General features: G+C 27.5%; 2 protein-coding genes across 6 annotated transcripts; one reads left to right on the top strand and one right to left on the bottom strand.

The window, feature by feature from the left end:
* Positions 1-187: 187 nt before the first annotated feature.
* Positions 188-5,967, top strand: LOC124948827 (transitional endoplasmic reticulum ATPase TER94). The gene is made up of 13 exons (XM_047493045.1): positions 188-345; positions 1,150-1,506; positions 1,661-1,853; positions 1,937-2,171; positions 2,331-2,464; positions 2,541-2,789; positions 2,888-3,052; positions 3,126-3,248; positions 3,350-3,562; positions 3,668-3,976; positions 4,057-4,218; positions 4,328-4,482; positions 4,899-5,967. The coding sequence occupies exons 1-13, from the start codon at positions 329-331 to the stop codon at positions 4,987-4,989; spliced, it is 2,403 nt and encodes an 800-aa protein (XP_047349001.1). The 5' UTR covers positions 188-328; the 3' UTR covers positions 4,990-5,967.
* A 2,511-nt stretch (positions 5,968-8,478) lies between these two features.
* Positions 8,479-16,677, bottom strand: LOC124950599 (WD repeat domain phosphoinositide-interacting protein 2). Of its 5 annotated transcripts, none has more exons than XM_047497590.1 (11): positions 16,038-16,677; positions 15,339-15,421; positions 15,028-15,194; positions 14,635-14,829; positions 14,435-14,551; positions 14,188-14,342; positions 13,919-14,095; positions 13,752-13,859; positions 13,569-13,681; positions 12,195-12,257; positions 8,479-9,399 (listed from the first exon to the last, which is right to left on the bottom strand). In XM_047497590.1, the coding sequence occupies exons 1-11, from the start codon at positions 16,172-16,174 to the stop codon at positions 9,284-9,286; spliced, it is 1,431 nt and encodes a 476-aa protein (XP_047353546.1). In that variant the 5' UTR covers positions 16,175-16,677; the 3' UTR covers positions 8,479-9,283. The 5 variants fall into 5 exon arrangements, 3 of the variants coding, with proteins under 3 accessions (XP_047353546.1, XP_047353629.1, XP_047353729.1); XM_047497673.1 differs by having other exon boundaries at positions 12,201-12,257; positions 16,038-16,674; XR_007101424.1 differs by having other exon boundaries at positions 9,307-9,399; positions 12,201-12,361; positions 16,038-16,670.
* Positions 16,678-18,999: the final 2,322 nt, after the last annotated feature.

Raw genomic sequence — 18,999 nt, 5'->3', positions numbered from 1 at the left:
TTTATAACAAAATTCATCCAATGATCTTCCCAAAATTAAAAAAAATTTTCCAATTACATAGTAGAAGTGATACTTGTAAATTATTAATTGGAGGATTTCGCGCGCGCGAATAATGATATCCAATCATCGATATTTAACAATAAACAGTCTGACTATGCGCGCGCATCTTAATCTACAAATTTGATGGTGGGGAGTCCAACGCAAGCCATGACAGTTTCGAATGTGGGATAATCATTGGACTGGGTGATATTGTTGCTGAGTTGCGAGTTCCATAGATCGAATTGTGACCGTTGCGTATACATTTTTCCTTCGTTAAATCAGGCGTATAATGGGTGATACAAAAGGGTAAGTGAAAATATAATTACGTAGGATAAATTTCTGTACCTATGATGATTTTCGTCATTTTTGCCGCTGTTTTTTTTTATTCAAGTATAAGACACGTAGATAATTGTGCGTCGGTCGAGTCTCAATTTTACGTTGTCATCATGTCGTCGCAAGGCTATGTTTTCTAAGATATAGATATCTTATTTCTTCCCGACTGCTAGATTCCACCTGAACAAAAATCGATTTCTTTTTTTCAATCTATTTTTTGTCAGTGTTACTATTCTATATGATGCGAATGCCTCTTATCATTTGAGCGATCATGACTGAATGGTGGTAGGTTCAGCGTGACAAAGGGATTTTAACAATCAGTCAAATCAAAGTTGTTTGATATTCGAAATTAAATATTAAATTTAAATTGTATTCTAAAGAATAACATAAAGATTTTCATGAAAAAATATAGGATGCCTGAGATAATCAAATGTTTATTTAATGATTTTAATAATAATGTGATCCATGAATTAGGAATCTATATCGATTACTAATAAATGTATGTTTAAATCATATATATATTAAATATTGTAATATTCTATATCAAGCTAATTAAAGTTGAATAATCAATTAAAAGAACACTTTATAATATATAATTTATATAGTATGCATATATTTTATAATTTATTGTTAGGTTCTATTGATGACTAATTCTTATTTAAACTATTAAATATGATGAAAAATAATTTAATAAAATTATTTTAAATTAAATTATAATAATAATTGTTAAGTTTAATTACTATTATATATTTATGATATACTTTATAATTATTACAGAGAAGATTTGGCGACAGCAATCCTTCGCAAGAAGGATAAACCCAATAGATTAATTGTAGATGAAGCAACTGCAGATGATAATTCTGTAGTTGCTCTTTCACAAGCAAAAATGGACGAATTACTATTGTTTCGTGGAGATACTGTATTATTAAGAGGAAAAAGACGTAAAGAGACAGTATGCATTGTTCTCTCAGACGACACTTGTCCAGATGAAAAGATCCGTATGAATCGTGTTGTCAGAAATAATTTACGTGTTCGTTTAAGTGATGTTGTATCTGTTCATGCTTGTCCTGAAGTAAAATATGGTAAACGAATTCATATATTACCAATGGATGATACTGTAGATGGACTTGCTGGGTAAATTTGTATATATAAATTATAAATAATTTAATCCTAATATACAGTACATAATTTTATAATTGTATATAATTTTAACAATTTGATTATTTTACAAGGTATTAAAAATTATTAATACTTATTATTTAATTTAATAATATTCATTATTTTATAGAAACTTATTTGAAGTCTATTTGAAACCATACTTTCTGGAAGCATATCGTCCACTTCATAAAGATGATAATTTTATTGTCCGTGGTGGTATGAGAGCAGTAGAATTCAAAGTTGTTGAAACTGATCCAGGTCCATTTTGTATAGTTGCACCAGATACTGTGATTCACTGTGAAGGCGATCCTATAAAAAGAGAAGTTAGTATCAGATGAATATTTGAATTTATCTAATGATTCAATTATCAAATAAATATTACATTTATACATAATTGTCTTTACAGGAAGAAGAGGAGGCAATTAATGCTGTTGGTTATGATGATATAGGTGGTGTCCGTAAACAGTTGGCTCAAATCAAAGAAATGGTAGAATTACCATTGCGACATCCATCTCTCTTTAAAGCTATTGGAGTAAAACCTCCACGTGGTATTTTGCTGTATGGTCCACCAGGTACTGGTAAAACACTTATTGCACGTGCTGTTGCAAATGAAACTGGAGCATTCTTTTTCCTTATAAATGGTATGTGTATTTTAAAACAAAATTTGTAAATATTTCAATGTAAAATATAATTAAAATATTAGGTATTATATATATATATATATATATATATATATATATATATATATATAATGTTAAAATTTTATAATACATATTTTATATTATTTTATATATTTATAGGTCCTGAAATTATGAGTAAACTTGCCGGTGAATCAGAAAGTAACTTGAGAAAAGCATTTGAGGAAGCAGAGAAAAATTCTCCAGCAATTATCTTCATTGATGAGCTAGATGCAATTGCTCCTAAAAGGGAAAAGGTCTTCGTTAATTGATTAATATCTATACATTTTTAGTATAATTAGTGATACAACACCTTCTATATTTTTTATATAGACTCATGGTGAAGTCGAGAGACGTATAGTCTCGCAGCTGTTAACTTTGATGGATGGTATGAAACAAAGCTCGCATGTCATTGTAATGGCTGCTACTAATAGACCAAACAGTATTGATGGTGCTCTTCGTCGGTTTGGTCGTTTTGATAGAGAAATCGATATTGGTATACCAGACGCAACAGGACGTTTAGAAATTCTAAGAATTCATACAAAAAATATGAAACTCGCAGATGACGTAGATTTGGAAGAGGTAAGTATAAAATCATTATCAAGTATGGTATAAAAATAATGTAGATACGCTTGTTCTTATTAAATATATATTTTAATTGATTTCTTACAATACTTTAGATCGCTGCAGAAACTCATGGACATGTTGGCGCTGATTTGGCTTCATTGTGTTCTGAAGCAGCTTTACAACAAATTCGTGAAAAAATGGATCTCATTGATTTAGAAGATGACCACATTGACGCAGAAGTATTATCATCTCTTGCCGTTACTATGGAAAACTTTAAAGTAATAATCCTGATTTTCAGTTGTATAAATATTGTGTATTCATTTTAATTTTTTGATTAATTTTTCTTTTCAGTATGCCATGAGTAAAAGCAGTCCCAGTGCATTGCGTGAAACAATTGTCGAAGTACCAACTGTTACATGGGATGACATTGGAGGTCTACAAAATGTTAAAATGGAATTACAAGAACTGGTACAGGTAAGATGATAGCAATACATTTTTAATAACGAAGTATCGTATTTATATATATACACAAATATGAAATTATTTTTATTAATATAACATTTTGTGAGTTATAGTATCCAGTTGAACATCCTGACAAATTCTTGAAATTTGGCATGCAACCTTCAAGGGGTGTATTATTCTATGGACCTCCAGGTTGTGGTAAAACTCTATTAGCCAAAGCAATTGCCAATGAATGCCAGGCAAATTTCATTTCTGTCAAAGGGCCAGAATTATTAACTATGTGGTTTGGTGAATCAGAAGCCAATGTTAGAGATGTTTTCGATAAAGTAAGTTAAATTTAATATAAAATTAATATAATCAATATATATTGATATATAATGTAAAATATAATGTAAATAATATGCAAATAATAATTTATTTGTTGTTTACAGGCAAGGTCAGCTGCACCATGTGTATTGTTCTTTGATGAACTTGATTCTATTGCAAAATCTCGTGGAGGCACAGTTGGTGATGCCGGCGGAGCCGCAGATCGTGTTATAAACCAAATTTTAACTGAGATGGATGGAATGGGCGCAAAGAAAAATGTGTTCATTATAGGAGCAACTAATCGTCCTGATATTATTGATCCAGCTATTCTACGACCTGGTAGATTAGATCAACTCATTTATATACCATTGCCAGATGAGAAGTCTCGTGAAGCAATATTCCGAGCCAATTTACGAAAATCACCTGTTGCTAAAGTAATTAATGATAGATTATATAGTTTAATTGTAATATGTATATTTTTTCAATAGTTTAATAACAAGAAAAAATATTCTAGGATGTAGATTTGAGTTATATAGCCAAAGTAACTCATGGATTTTCCGGAGCGGATTTAACAGAAATTTGTCAACGTGCATGTAAACTTGCCATTAGGCAATGTATTGAGACGGAAATTAGCAGAGAAAAAGATCGTGCAAATAATCCATCTGTATCAATGGATGTAAGTATAACGTTTAACTAATATGCATGTATGTATATATTATATTTATTTAATTTATATTGTATTTATCAATGTCAGTTATAAATTCTTGTTCATTTAATATTCATAGATGGAGGAAGATGATCCTGTGCCAGAAATTACTAGAGCACATTTTGAAGAAGCAATGAGATTTGCCAGACGTTCTGTTTCTGATAACGATATTCGAAAATATGAAATGTTTGCACAAACTCTTCAACAATCTCGAGGATTTGGAACGAACTTCAGGTGTGTATTTATAATCATAAATAGTATCTTAAGAAGTCACATATAGCTTTAAAATCGTATAAATATAAATATATATTGAATATATCTATTATATGATACATATGTGCTCAAAATACTCAAGTTCTGTATTTTTACGTATATTTAAATACATCAGTTTATATTAACACATTACAGTCATCACAAGATATCTCATCTTTCGTATTATATATTAGCTAAGAATATTAGTTATAAATTGATATTTTTAATTGTTTAACTAAAAAAATATATATTTCTATATAACTAGATATAATTGTATAGTTATCTAAATATTCAAATAATATAAAAAATATTATAAGCAACAAAATATCTAATCTACAATATACGGATTGTATACCTTTATGGACATTGGATGAATAATACTTAATTAATATTTATAGATTTCCACAAAGTGCAGCTGGTGGTAGTCAAGATACAGCACAAGGTGATCAAACTTTCCAGGATGATGGAGATGATGATCTTTATAGCTAAGTCTTCGTTTCTTTCCATCTAAGTGCAGTGAACATACGACAAAAGGGCCTGTCTGTTGCTATACATTTTGCACAGAAGTGATTCAATGAAATTTAAATAACTCAAAACTAAATAAACTAATTGAATGACTGACATTTTATATGCAAAGTGTACGATTCTATGTGTGTAGACAGGGTCTGTACCTTAATTAATATAAATTAAGAATTACTTTAATGTCACATCTTAATTTTCAACGATTTAACAGTATGTAATTAAAATATTTGAATATGATCCGAAAGATTTTTATTTGTGTTAATATTTTCGCTTGTATTGATTCAATGTCACAACGGAAAAAACCATTTTGGAATTGGTACTTTAGAAAATTAGTTTGACAAACTTAGCAAACTAATTTTTTAGTCATAAAAAGTCAGTATAAAATTTAATAATATTATATTTCATGAATAATCTTTAAATAAAGAACAATAATAAAAGAAACTCTTAATTAATATACAAGCAACACATTCGAAGTATTCAGATTGCACCATAACATGATATTAAGATTGCACAATGAAAGCATTATTACTATTATTCTTTTTAATCATGTATGGTGAATGCACGGACTACATAAACTGCCCTTATAAATATTTCATCAAATTTGCGTAAATAGATGTACGCATATAAATTTCACATGATTTATAACTTTTTTTATACAATTATATATGTGATCTATGTTCATGGGAAGAATATAGTAGAATTGATTATATTTAACTATTCAAAGATAGACCCTTTTGCTGCATTATCACTGTATCCTCCAAATATGTTTTGTTATACACGCTCGAAGGATGCAGTATCATAAAAGTTTATGCTATGTCAATGAAATTGTTGTAACTGGTGATGTATATTGATGAATTTACAGATGTCTTTTAGTAGTAAATTTATCTATAAATTACAAAAGAATTTTTTCAGTCCTTTTTAAAGTAAAATGCATGGTCTTCATTATTTTGAATTTATTATATTCAATCACTTTAAATTAAGTTACGCTAATAATTTCAGCCAATAGTATAATCGCAGTACATCGCTTTCTAACACTTCGCTGTTCGAGGTCACGTGGAGCCATTATATTCTTTTATTTTAATGTATTGAAAGCATACTTATTTGATCACTTAGTTTTTCAATATTTGTCTAATTATATAAATGCTAATATAAAAAGAACTGTTAGAATTATGGCACCCGAATTTTTTTGTCATGAAGTTCATGGTTTTCTCTACTAATAAACATCGCAAGTTTTAACTTTTGCATATTTTTTTTACTTTATCAGACGGTCAACGATAATTGTCTTTTTCTAATTGAAAAAAGTCAAATGGGTATAGTTGATTTTTTAAGAGTATAAATATATCTTGATAATTCCAATATAATGAAATCAATTATAGAACAGTTTAAACATTATTTAAGTATATTTTTCCTCATTGGACAAACTTTTACTAGGTAATTCTTTGCACTTTTTTCTAGCTGATAAATAACGTCCATATTTCTCAATCTATAACTTTAAATTCTATGTGAATAATTCTATTTACAGCTGCTTCAGCGTTGTATAGAATATTTTACTTATGTTGGACATAACATCAATCAAAGATACATTATTATATTAAGAAAGTCGACGTTGCCAAACTGCGTTGATATAGTTCTGTCGACGTGATATCGAAATAAATGTGACTGACACCACTTCATCGACAAGCTGTAACATTGGGAAAGGTGTAACAGAGTCATTCCGTTGATAGATCGCTAAGTTATAACAGATCTCTGTGATCTACAGTCTACACATACTTATTAGGTTAGTAAATTTAAATAATAATTGTGTGATTTAATTAATAGTTACACAAAATCATTTATTTTGTTTTTTCTAAGCATGTATAAATATTATACTATTTTTTAGTATATTTTTTATCATTGACATTTACTAATTCTTTCACATGAAACATTGCATAATTAATTAAATTTATGTTACTCTTGCTCTTAAATAATATCAGGAAAATATGATATATTAATATACATATACAATGCAAGTATATATTGAAATAATATATATATTTTAATTTTACAGATGACAATAATACAATTACATTATTTTTTGTGCGTTATTATTTACCCTTGATATTTTTTTATTGAGATATATTTTTAAAGATTAAATAATTTTTATAAAATAATTATTTGTCATTTATTTCTTTATTGTATAATATTTTTAAAATGAAAGAATTAAATATTTTATTAACAAACATTATGAAATAAATAAACTTTATAAGAGTAAAATATATTCTATTTCCAATTATATTAATTAATAAAAAATATTTATCGGCATGATAATAAAACAAAACTTTGACAAGGAAAGATAAAGATTTGTCTAATTATCAATTAAGATTACATATATTAATAAGAAATATTAGAGGTAATATTCTGAATGCTCAAGCTATAACATGAATATATGTACATCAGATATTAGCATTTTTATTTATTTTTATAAAAGTATAACTATTCACTAAACAAGACTCGTTAGTATAAAATAGCAAAAGACACATCATTGAAATACAATTTAATGGATAATTGTTGCACCAAGTGCCTTTCATTCAAAAGAAAACTTACCAATATAATTTAGAAGTTACATAGTTCCCAAATTACTTTATACGCAAAAAAGTGTTATGACAAAATACATACAATGGTGCTTTGTTCTAATATTATTTAAACAGACATATAATATTAGAGGTATGTTTACTAATATAAGTATTGATTAAAAAGAAATTATATCTTGGCACCAATTATGAGTAGAAAAGTTATTCATAATATAAAAGTACAGTTTTTGTAAGTATAACTTCAAAAACTAGAGATCATCTAACATCTCTACATAATTATACATAAATAAATCAAGAACTTATTCTATAGCCACCATATTGCAATGCCCAAAGTAAGGGATAGATACTTAAAGAAAAATAAAATATGATGAAAGAATTTAAATGATATAAAAATTATTATATAAATAAAACTTACAATATAATATACATCTTTGTTCCAAATTAAGAGATGAACGATGCTACATCAACAAATACCAAAAACAAGATATAAGATTATAAAGAAACTGTATTTCTGCTTTTCAAAAAACCTAATTATCACATGTATATTCTCTCGAAATTTGTTTTTTTTTGACAAATGACAAATTAAAATTGCTTAATATTTCTTACACATAAACTGTATAACTCTATGTGTCAATTTTTTAATATGGAGAGAACTCCATCTTGTACATAGAAATATAAATTTGTCTGAAATTCTAAAAAAAAATGCTATAGAAATACTAAATTTTTTATCAAACATTTATGACGTAATCATTTATAATTATTTCACACTTTCATTGGAAGTTGTGATTTTTCTTGAAAAATTTTATATTACCTAAAAATTTACTAAGGATTTCATATTTTTGAAACTTTCCAAGTATAATTATTTTTTGTTTTTTATTCTTCTATTAAAAAAAAAGCTCCATTCGTTAATCATCATACACGAACAATAATACTAACTAAAAATGCAGCAATCCAAGAAAATACATGAGTAATATTTAATATAAGTATATATACTTATAAACAGTAGAATGTTATATAAACAATATATAACTAAGGACCAATGCAATTGGTTTCTGGTAAAATATAATAGCATTCCCATAACTTTATTACCGATTCCCAAGAGAGCTATGAAAAAGATAAATTTTAACTCAAACACAGATCAACTTAGAATTATAAATTGATCCTTATTAAATAATTATTAATGATAATTTAATATATTTTAATTTCTGATTGATATTTGCAAATAAATTGCTCTTATTTTTATACCTTATTTTAACACGAACGTTTATATTTGGTAAAAATAGTTTATTATCTAAATATTATTTCATGTAAATTTACGAAAACATTCTTACCAAATACTGATGATAGCACTTACATATTTTCTTCAAAATAGTATAATAAACAACCTCAATTGAATTACTATATCTTCTATAACTACTTACATGCTTTCTAATATATAGTAAAAAGATATTGCATAAATTTTTAATTTGATGATACGGTAATATTACCGAAAGAATTATGTTGGTACATTAAAAACAAATAGGTGATTATGTAAAAAGATTTACTTTTGTCAATTTCCTTATATATTAAATGTGCAACATTCTTGATAATGTCACTTAATTGTTGATCTTACTGAAGCCGAAGTGTGAAACACGTTCTTAAATTCTGAACAATCTGCACTTTAATATGCTCTTCACATTTTCCAACCACCTTCAATCTGTCCTTTGTGTAACAGGAGGAAATTCTGTATCATCATCCAGTCGGAATGGTCCTCTACTTTTTGGTGGACTTTCGGCTGCTGCTATCATCTCATAATATTTCTCTGATTCTACAAACCCATGTTTACATAAATTACAGTTCTTTATTAGTCTGTATTAAGCGGATGTAACGATAAAGATGTGTATTTTGAATATTGAATGTGTATTTTGAATTCAATGGTACATGATGTATTATTGCATCTAGACACTTTTCACTTTTATATCATACAATAAACCCATTTGTATACTACTAGTGTTTTAAAAATCATAATCACAAAGAATTTATATATAATACAACAACCGATTATCATTTACATATCTATATAAATATATATATATATATATATATATATATATATATATATATATATATACCACATGTTCAAAATAAAACATTACAAATATTTATCTCGAAAATGGCATTTTTTAAAAAAATTCAGACGAGAATTATCAAATTTCAAGAAGGCAATACAGCATGTTTTATTTAATGAATTTCAAGGTCATTTCAAAATCAACTTTAATTTTTTAAATAGGAACTTTTGTCTTAAATATCTTTTTATAAATTTTAAATTATCCTTTCAATTTAATGAAATATATTTAAGAAATTTTGGAAATTAAAAATGTCGATAACTACCAGGTTCTGAGGAAAAGTACAAGAAATAAAAAATGTTTATTTAATGCTAATATATTTAATTCTTAGAACTATCTGTATGTTATTGTGTAGAAAAAATAAAGTGTTTAATTAGCGTGTTTATTATTTCCTACTTTTTTTCATATAAATGTGCGGGCATGCATATGTGTGCATGTTAGTATGAGCGTAAACATAACGTAAATAAATAATAAAGAAATTTTCGGACGATTGACGATTGATTATAATTATTGCTTATTAGAAATTTGAACATTTTTCCTCAAAAACTGCAAGATATTTTGTTAAATATATCAGGAAATTGAAGATGGATACAAAAATATTTTCGACAAAATCTACTTGTTTCTTTACATAGAATATGTTGCTGTTATCAAAAATGTAGGTTCCTATTTCTAAAGTTGACCTTGAAATAAATGAAACCTTCAACTAAATAAAAACAATAAATGCCATAATATATTCCCTTTGAAATCAGATAACTTTCTTCTGAACAATTTTTCTCAAAATTACCATACTTCTGAAATAAAAATGTTTAACACTTTATTTTTAACATCCAGTAAATATTGTATCTAGATGCAATTAAATAATCTCAATGATCATTGTACGCACCACACTAGTGGTGAAGTGTGTTTACTAGAAATTGTTAGTGGTTTAAAAAGTATAGACCTTAAAAATCTATAATTTTTAAAATTTATGACAATTAATAAAAAAGGCACAGGAATAAATAAATGCTTTACTACAAGGACTCCTATTAATGTCTAAATATGTAAAATAATTCAGATTTATTTAAGTACGTTTTGTTTTGCAATTAATTTATAAAATAGTAACTGTACAGAAAAATATATTTAAAATTATATATAATTTTAACTTGAAATTATTTTTTTCCAAAAATATATTTATAAATGATTGAATATGCTGTTAAAATCAACTAAAATATCTGAAAGATTAATCATTGCTACATTCTTTAAAAAATTGGGATATAAATAGTGCTTTGTATTTTTATTGATTTTTTGAGGGGGTAGGATAGTTGTTTACACACAATATCAATTTTAATGCGCCAAATATTATATACAAATACCCCTGGTGTGTATCTTCAGATGTATATATACTAACTTTTCAGGGAATAAAATATTAACTCTTTCCTGTTGAAGTCCGGAATACTCCCGGCAAGACTCTTTTCTGTTATATGCCAGGATAATACCGACAAACTTCTTTTTCATTACTATCTTGTGTCAAGATAATCCTGGCAAGACCCATTTCATTACGCTTCTATGCTAGAATAATTTCGACAAGGTCCTTTCCCGTTATGGTTATATTTCGGGATAATCCCAACAAGACTCTTTTTTGTTATGGTCGTATGCCAAGACAATTCCGGTATGCCCTTTTTCCGTTATGATCGTATATCATGGCAATCCCGATAAGGCACTTTTAATCTTATTATATCTATGAAATATTAACAAAAAATGAACTTCAGATTTTTAATCTGTGAAATTAAGGTTTCCAGGCAATAATTGATGGAGCGTACATCTGTATAATTTCACTAACGAGATATCATGCCTACAACTATACGGTGGGAAAGAGTTAATACATTATCATGACTGTAATATATTAAATAATATTGCAATATAAACGACTGAAATTTCCACATTTTTTAATATATTTATAAGATTCATTTCTACTTTATGCAATATTAGACAAGATTAAAAATGTAAAGTTTAGCTTTCAATCCAAAACTTACAGTTACATTATTATTTATATCAGTGATGATATACCCTGTACTACAAACATGTATGTTTACACAATAAATTTACATCTTATTAAAAATTGCAATATAATGTTCAATATATTGATATAAAACCTATGATAATATTATTGTACTAAAACCTAGCAAGAAGTACTTTGTTTTTTTGGAGATGTAAATTATAGTGTTCGCATGCATATTCATAAAATAGAAAGCTTTTTATAAAAAACTACATAATTTCCCAAACACTGTGTTTTGTTTAATATATATTCTGGCACTGATATATACAATATTAATAACTTAACACCCAGCTAATATGTGAGCATTATTGTTATATTGCTTGTTTTTTTTCACTGTGTGTATAAATGCAGACATTTACAATAAGATGATGGACAAAAGAATTGCATGAAGGTGAATGAATTTATACATATAGAGCGAATATGAGCAAACAAAAAAAACAAGGGGCAGTATAGAGGACATACCAGTACCTGACATGGAGTCTGGCGAACGACCACGTAACGCACCCGCGTAGCTATTTATGCAGGCTTCGGTGGATAATAAAAAGAAAAAAATTGCATCAAGTAAGGTCAACTGTTGGGGCTCCCCTTTAGCCCCTGAAGAAATTGCCTGGTAATTTAATTCTGAGGGGCTAGAAGCGAGAAAAAGGAAATATAAAGCAAGTAAAAGATCTCCTCTATGCGCACACACGAATGATCTGTTCTTTTAATTTAGTTACTTTCAAAATAAATTGATCAAATGATATGCTTTTCATTTAATTATTTCTATTCATAAATATAAATGTTTATATACTTATATTTAGTATAATATCTATTATAAATTATGTTGTTGGCATATTTAATAAAGTAAATATCAATATTAAAAAAGGATACTAATATCTTTTTTTTAATTTTATGATTTTTGAATAATTTATCCATTGTTATATTTGTATTTTATTTGTATGTGATTATTTGTTAAAAATTTTTAGAATATATAATTTTATTTTAAGAATATAAAATACAAAACTACTGTAAATTATAAATATTGATATCAAGTGATGTTTTATTTTCTAAAATTGATAAAGATAATGTAGAAAAACCGAATAGTAAAGTTTGTTAATAAAGCCCTAATTTTTCAAGCTTATAAAAATACAAATTAAATGTTCAACTAAAAAAATGATGTAGAAAAATATAATACTTAACAATCCTTTGCGAAGGATTTCAATTTCCTATTATTTTATAGAACGCTTAGATTTGAAATCATCGCGTCGTCCACAAAAAGTCAAGTAGTAGTAAGTTTATAATCTTCAAATTTAATAAAAGCTTATATATGTATTGTTCAACTTAATAAGAATACTGCTTTACTAATTAAGGTTTTGCTGTTTACATCTACTAATTTTGTGATATTTATAGTAATACAATTGACTTGCCAAACTAAAAAAGAAACAGGCCAATAGCTTTAGATGCCAAGTATACCTGTGTGTGTGTATTATATCGTGTGTATGTGTGTGTGTATGCGCGCGTAAATGTAATATACCTTATTGAAAAGGTAATTACATAATATAACAATAAATGTTTTGTTAATATTCAAATACATGCAAAACTTTTTATCTTAATTTATCATTATTAAACTTCAAAAAATATTCTTAAAATCACAAATATAAAAATATTTATGTATGATTGTCTGTAGTTATTACGAGTAAAAAGTTCAGCAATAAAATGAATATTTTTATCTATCAAATTTCATTTTAATTATCAGCCTTATTATAATTTATATATCTTTATCGTCAACTCGCTCCTATTACTTTAAATAACCTATATATCTATTATAAAAAAATGCAAAAGGTATAAAAATCATACCTGAATTTTGTACTGTTTGTACAGATGCTGTAGCTGTTGCTTGTGCTTCTCCAGAACCAGAACCAGTTGAAGAAACAGTAGCACAATCTACTTCATCTTGTTTACCATCTAACCTATAATATTGAAATTTTATTTTATAAACATGTTTCACTATGATATTAACTCGCTTGAACGTTTACAAACCTATGTTGTTTTAAAAGTGTACAATTTCCTCCCTCTGTTACATCCAAATTGTATACATACAAATAACCATCTGCACTAGCCACCAACAGCTTTGGTACCTTATGTGTCCTAAAAAAAAGTTCATGTGAACAAAAAAAAATATAGAAATATTATTTATTTTAACTTACACAGTAATGGCACAAATATTTTTTAAACCATAAAATGGTAAATGAACGCTAGCAAATGCACGTCCTTGATTAAAAACATCTGTTACTTGAGAAGGCAAATAATTTGCTGATGCAGATACTGCCTTTGTCAAATAGCCCATCCAGCTTTGTGATTCCTCCGCTTGAGCTTGTCGCGGCCTATAAAAAATAATGATGCATTAAAATATATTAATATTTATATAGAAAATATTTCATATATGTATAACACTTTATTATAAATGAATACACACGCTTCCTTTGGTTCTTCCAATTTGAAAATGTGTACAGTTTCGGTATTACTAGAACAACAAAGGAACATAGAATCCATACTAAAGGCCAGACTGCTAATAGACACACATCTTTTAACTCCACGACGAAATTCAAATAATTTTGTTCCGTCATTTACCTACAAAAACATAACAGTTCCTCTTTAAGTCAGCTTTATATATATAATAAAAAATAGTAATACATATATATCAAAATCATCAATAAACATACATGAAAGACTCTGATTACAGTCCCTTTCTCAGAGGCAGTAGCAACTTTGGTGCCATTGGGACTGAATGCGAGAGCAGCAAGGGGACTATCATGTGCAGGTATCATTGTTTTCGCTTGCTGTAAATATAAATGTTAATTTTATAGACTTTTTACAACGTACCTTTAAAAGAAGTTTGAAATACACATGTAAAGGTACTTACAAGATTAATAGCATCAAATATCTGAACTTCTCCAATTGTATTTGAGCCTGGGTAGGCTAAATAACAATTGTCACTGTTTATTGAAAGTGTACAAAGTCCTGCAAGATTTGGTGGTGTATCACGTATTGTATGTAATACTTTCATGTCTCTTATATTATGAATGTATAACGATTCTTCCAAACATACTACCAATCTCTGTAAAGAATAATTTTATTGAATATTCTTTAAAAACATGACAAATTCCAGAAGAAATTATAATCTTTATATAATTATATCATTATATAAACCTTATATATATATATATATATATATATATATATATATATAAAGATGAATATTTTTTTACATATATATATGTATATAATTTGTTGTTACTATAATTTTATAACATACCGCTCTATTAAGTTTTACAGCCAAAATAGTATTAGAATAACTATAATTGCAAATTTCTGTTCCCTTTCTAAAGTGACATACTTTAAGTTTACGGGGGGATGATAAACTAACAACTGCAACAAGGCTGCTGCTGAATAATCTTTCAACAATACATATATCCTCTGTATCTGAAATCAACATATGTTACAAAATAAATACAATACAGTAAATAATAAATTTAATATATTATACTAAATATAAAAAAAATATATTTAATGACAAAACTAAGATTCACATAATAGTACGGAAATTATTTAATAATAGACTATTACCATTTTCATATATTTTCTCAAGTTGATCAAAGGAGCTGAGAGAAAAAAGTTTATATCCTGCCTTCGATCCTACTGCTAAAGATCTGTAAATAAATTAAGATTATACATTTATAGTATATAATGAAAATAAATGCAAGAGCATGGATAAATAAATAATCTTCCTCTTTCAAAATCTATAAAAAAAATTACAAATTATAAATAGTTTGTTTCATCATAAAGAAATATTAAAATATAAAAGATAAATATTAACCTGGATCTTTGACTGATTGTTTTGTAACGACGGATCGAGGAGCAAGTCTTAAAACAAAATGAAGTACATAGAGGAGTTTATTTTTTTCTAGTAGCGCATAGTAACGCAGTAAAGTAAGAGCACAAAAGTGACTCGTTAACACGCAGCTAATCAGTGAAAGGAGGAATGGAGTGACGCAGTTAACAAAAGCAACGTGAAAAACAACGACGTATAGGAAAACGCGAACGGAAAACCTCGATCGTCGTGAGGGATGACGCCATGCGCGCGGCGGAGGGAAAAACCATATCGCACGTTTTATAAATGCAAAGAAATAGCTGTTCCCTCGCCTATATTCCACTTGAATATTCTTTCACCTTTATAGAAAGGAGAGCAAGGTTAGGAAACAAAGAATAGATATCGTCGTTTTCATCGTACTTCTTTGAGTCTCTAAAGAACGTAAAGAAACTTACGTGCAGTCTTGATTAAAATTAACAAAGAAAACACCACTTGGAGGATCGGCAGTCTGATTTGTGAGGTTCATGAGGCCAGATATGCCGTATTTTAATCCTTGCGTCAATACATCCACGTTGCGCGCGAGATTTTGCATAAATCGCACGTATGGTGCTCGTATGAATGCTCCTCTTCGTCTGCTTACTCTCCTTGATTCGCTTTTCTGCCTCCCTCACGCTTTCGCTCTCTCTTCTCGCTTTCTCTCCTTCCCACTCCTCTCCTCTTTCTCCCCTTCTTTCACTCTCACTCTCAACTCACTGCTTCTTTCTCTTGCACAAACACACATGCACGCGCGTTTATATTATAGGGACCACGACCAAGTAGTTCAACTTCGAACGATTCCTACAAGTGACTGTACCCGCTATTCCATATTGAACAGCTGATGCTCGCAGCTGAATCTATGAGATGAAGAAACAACCGAATCGCTGTTCCACGTTCCGTATGTTCCGTGTTACCATAGCAATATATGGTAATTATATAGCGAGATTCATCATCAGCTGTTGATAGCCTGGCTATGAATTATTATCAAATTTTCTCAACTATAATTGTTATTTTTATTACTTGCTATTCAATTTCGTACAATAAACAATATTTTACCATCACCTTATGATTATGATATCCATTTTTAGCAAAATAAATTTTTTATAAATTATAATATATTTCAAGTATAGCTAAATTTTTTAATAGTACATACCTCGACACATGATTCTATAAAGAGATACTATGTGTATTTTATATATATAATAAATACATTGGAACATAAGTATATGTTGATCATATTCTATCATATGCTGATCTATTCTTACGAAGTGGGCTTATTTCTATCATTAATTGGTAAAGAATTCGTCTATTGGTAGAGAATTTTTAGATCGTATTCTCAACAAATCCTAGTAAACTTTAATACCAGCGACGAATGAATATCGAGTATTTCAAGTAATGCAAATTCTTTAGAATATATTTATTCTTTAGGATGTTTTTATTTAATTCTATACCAGAATAAAGATTTTTTTAAGATAGATCATATTGTAATCTTAAAAATTTTTAAATTAGCATAAGTCAATTTGTAATACAGATTTAATTTGTATATATTTAATTGTTGAAAATTGTATCGATTGATAAAATATACGTTTTAATATATTTCTTCCAAATACTATTAACTATTTTCAAGGTCTAATGTCGCTTGCATTAAAACTGTTATTACTTTTCGCTTAAAGCGTTTCACCAACGGTACGGATAATGGTATGGACAAAATATGAACTACAAATGCAACAGGGAACAGTGTTCCATCACATCTATCATGTCGGTATATAAGCTTATGTGTATACTCCTTTCGTTAGAGTATTAGTTCATTAAGTTATAGGTTAGAGTATTAGTTCAGTAAGTTAAACTCGCATTTTTCAGTCTCATATTTACATCCTTTTTTAACAATAGTATGCATCTTGCAATAATCTGTACTACATAGGCCGTAGTAAGTGCAGCGCTGATCACATTTATTTTGCAACAAAAATGCATATAAAATAAATTAATTAATACATATAATAACTAATATATAAATTTGCGACAAAAAACAAGATTTTGTTAATTATTTTGGCAAAAATAATAATTAATAAATATATTTACATATTATATATTATTTCAATAAAAATTTGTATTGTTACTATTACTACTACTATTATTGCTATCATAATAATATATAATATAATAATTTAATGTAAAATATAATAATAAAAAAAGCATATTTAAGTATTACGTACATTCTACATTATAATAATAAAGTCAATGGTGGCATTTGGAAACTTAGAATCAATGGTTATAACGATATTTTATTTAACTATTTTTGTGTATGGCTGAAAAATGTAGAATGTTTTATTTAAACATTCCTTTATTTTAAGAAAGTCTAATACGTATTTAAACTTAAACAAGTATTTGCTAAGATCCTTTTGCTGATCTTTGAGTTTTTACAAGTTCCCGAAATAAAGTAAGTCCGACTGCGATTTCTTCTTTAGAATCGTTTGGAAAACTTTTGTTACATTTATCTATTTCAAAAACAGTGATGTCAATATAGATGACTACTAAGTACTCATTTTTTTCATATCGAACAGAATTTCATACAAATTAATAGTTTCATAAAATCAACAAGAACCAAAATAAAATCAATATAAATAAAAATAGAATAAAAATAAACGCAAGTATTATGAACTGGTGATATGATTATAAAGCAGGACAAGAAGAAACGATACAGACGAAAATAAGTGTTTCGCATTTGTATCATACTTCATTAGTATTAGATATACTTATCGGTGGTTATGTATATCTCCAAATTATCGAGAATACGATTTGTTGAGAACTGCGTAAAAAACCATTATGCGAAGTGAGCCATGGAATGCACCCAAAAGGGGAGATAGGTTTTTATGAGACACTAGCAAATATAGATTGATATTGTATCTTGTGCTTTTATGTGTTTTTTCTTTTTTTATAAATCATCATCATCATATATAATTTATGATGTATTCGATGTACACAATATTTAAGTATATATTTTTTCTTCTACTTATTATTATTCTTATTATTATATTGTTATATTATCTATTATTAGTAATAGAAATAATATAAACTAGACTAGTTCTATACGGGAACGATAGAATATTATTTATTATTATTTTCGGCAAAATAAACGACAAAATTACCGAGTGAGTCGCCATTATTTCTCTGTATGAGTATTACAAACACATTTCCTTGTATTTAGAATGGATTAAAAAATCCAAGTTTAGTTTACATACACAAATAACGTATGGTGGCAATCAGCTAGTTTACGGAAATAAAACACACATCACTTAAGTGTTTATATCAGTATAGGAATAAAATCAGTATGGGAATAGAAACTTTGTCTCTTTCACCGCAGATTTCAAGCGGCGCCACTAT

The sequence above is a fragment of the Vespa velutina genome, chromosome 1 (assembly GCF_912470025.1).
Source record: "Vespa velutina chromosome 1, iVesVel2.1, whole genome shotgun sequence".
Lineage (NCBI taxonomy): Eukaryota > Metazoa > Arthropoda > Insecta > Hymenoptera > Vespidae > Vespa > Vespa velutina.
This window is presented reverse-complemented; position numbering and strand designations above follow the sequence as displayed.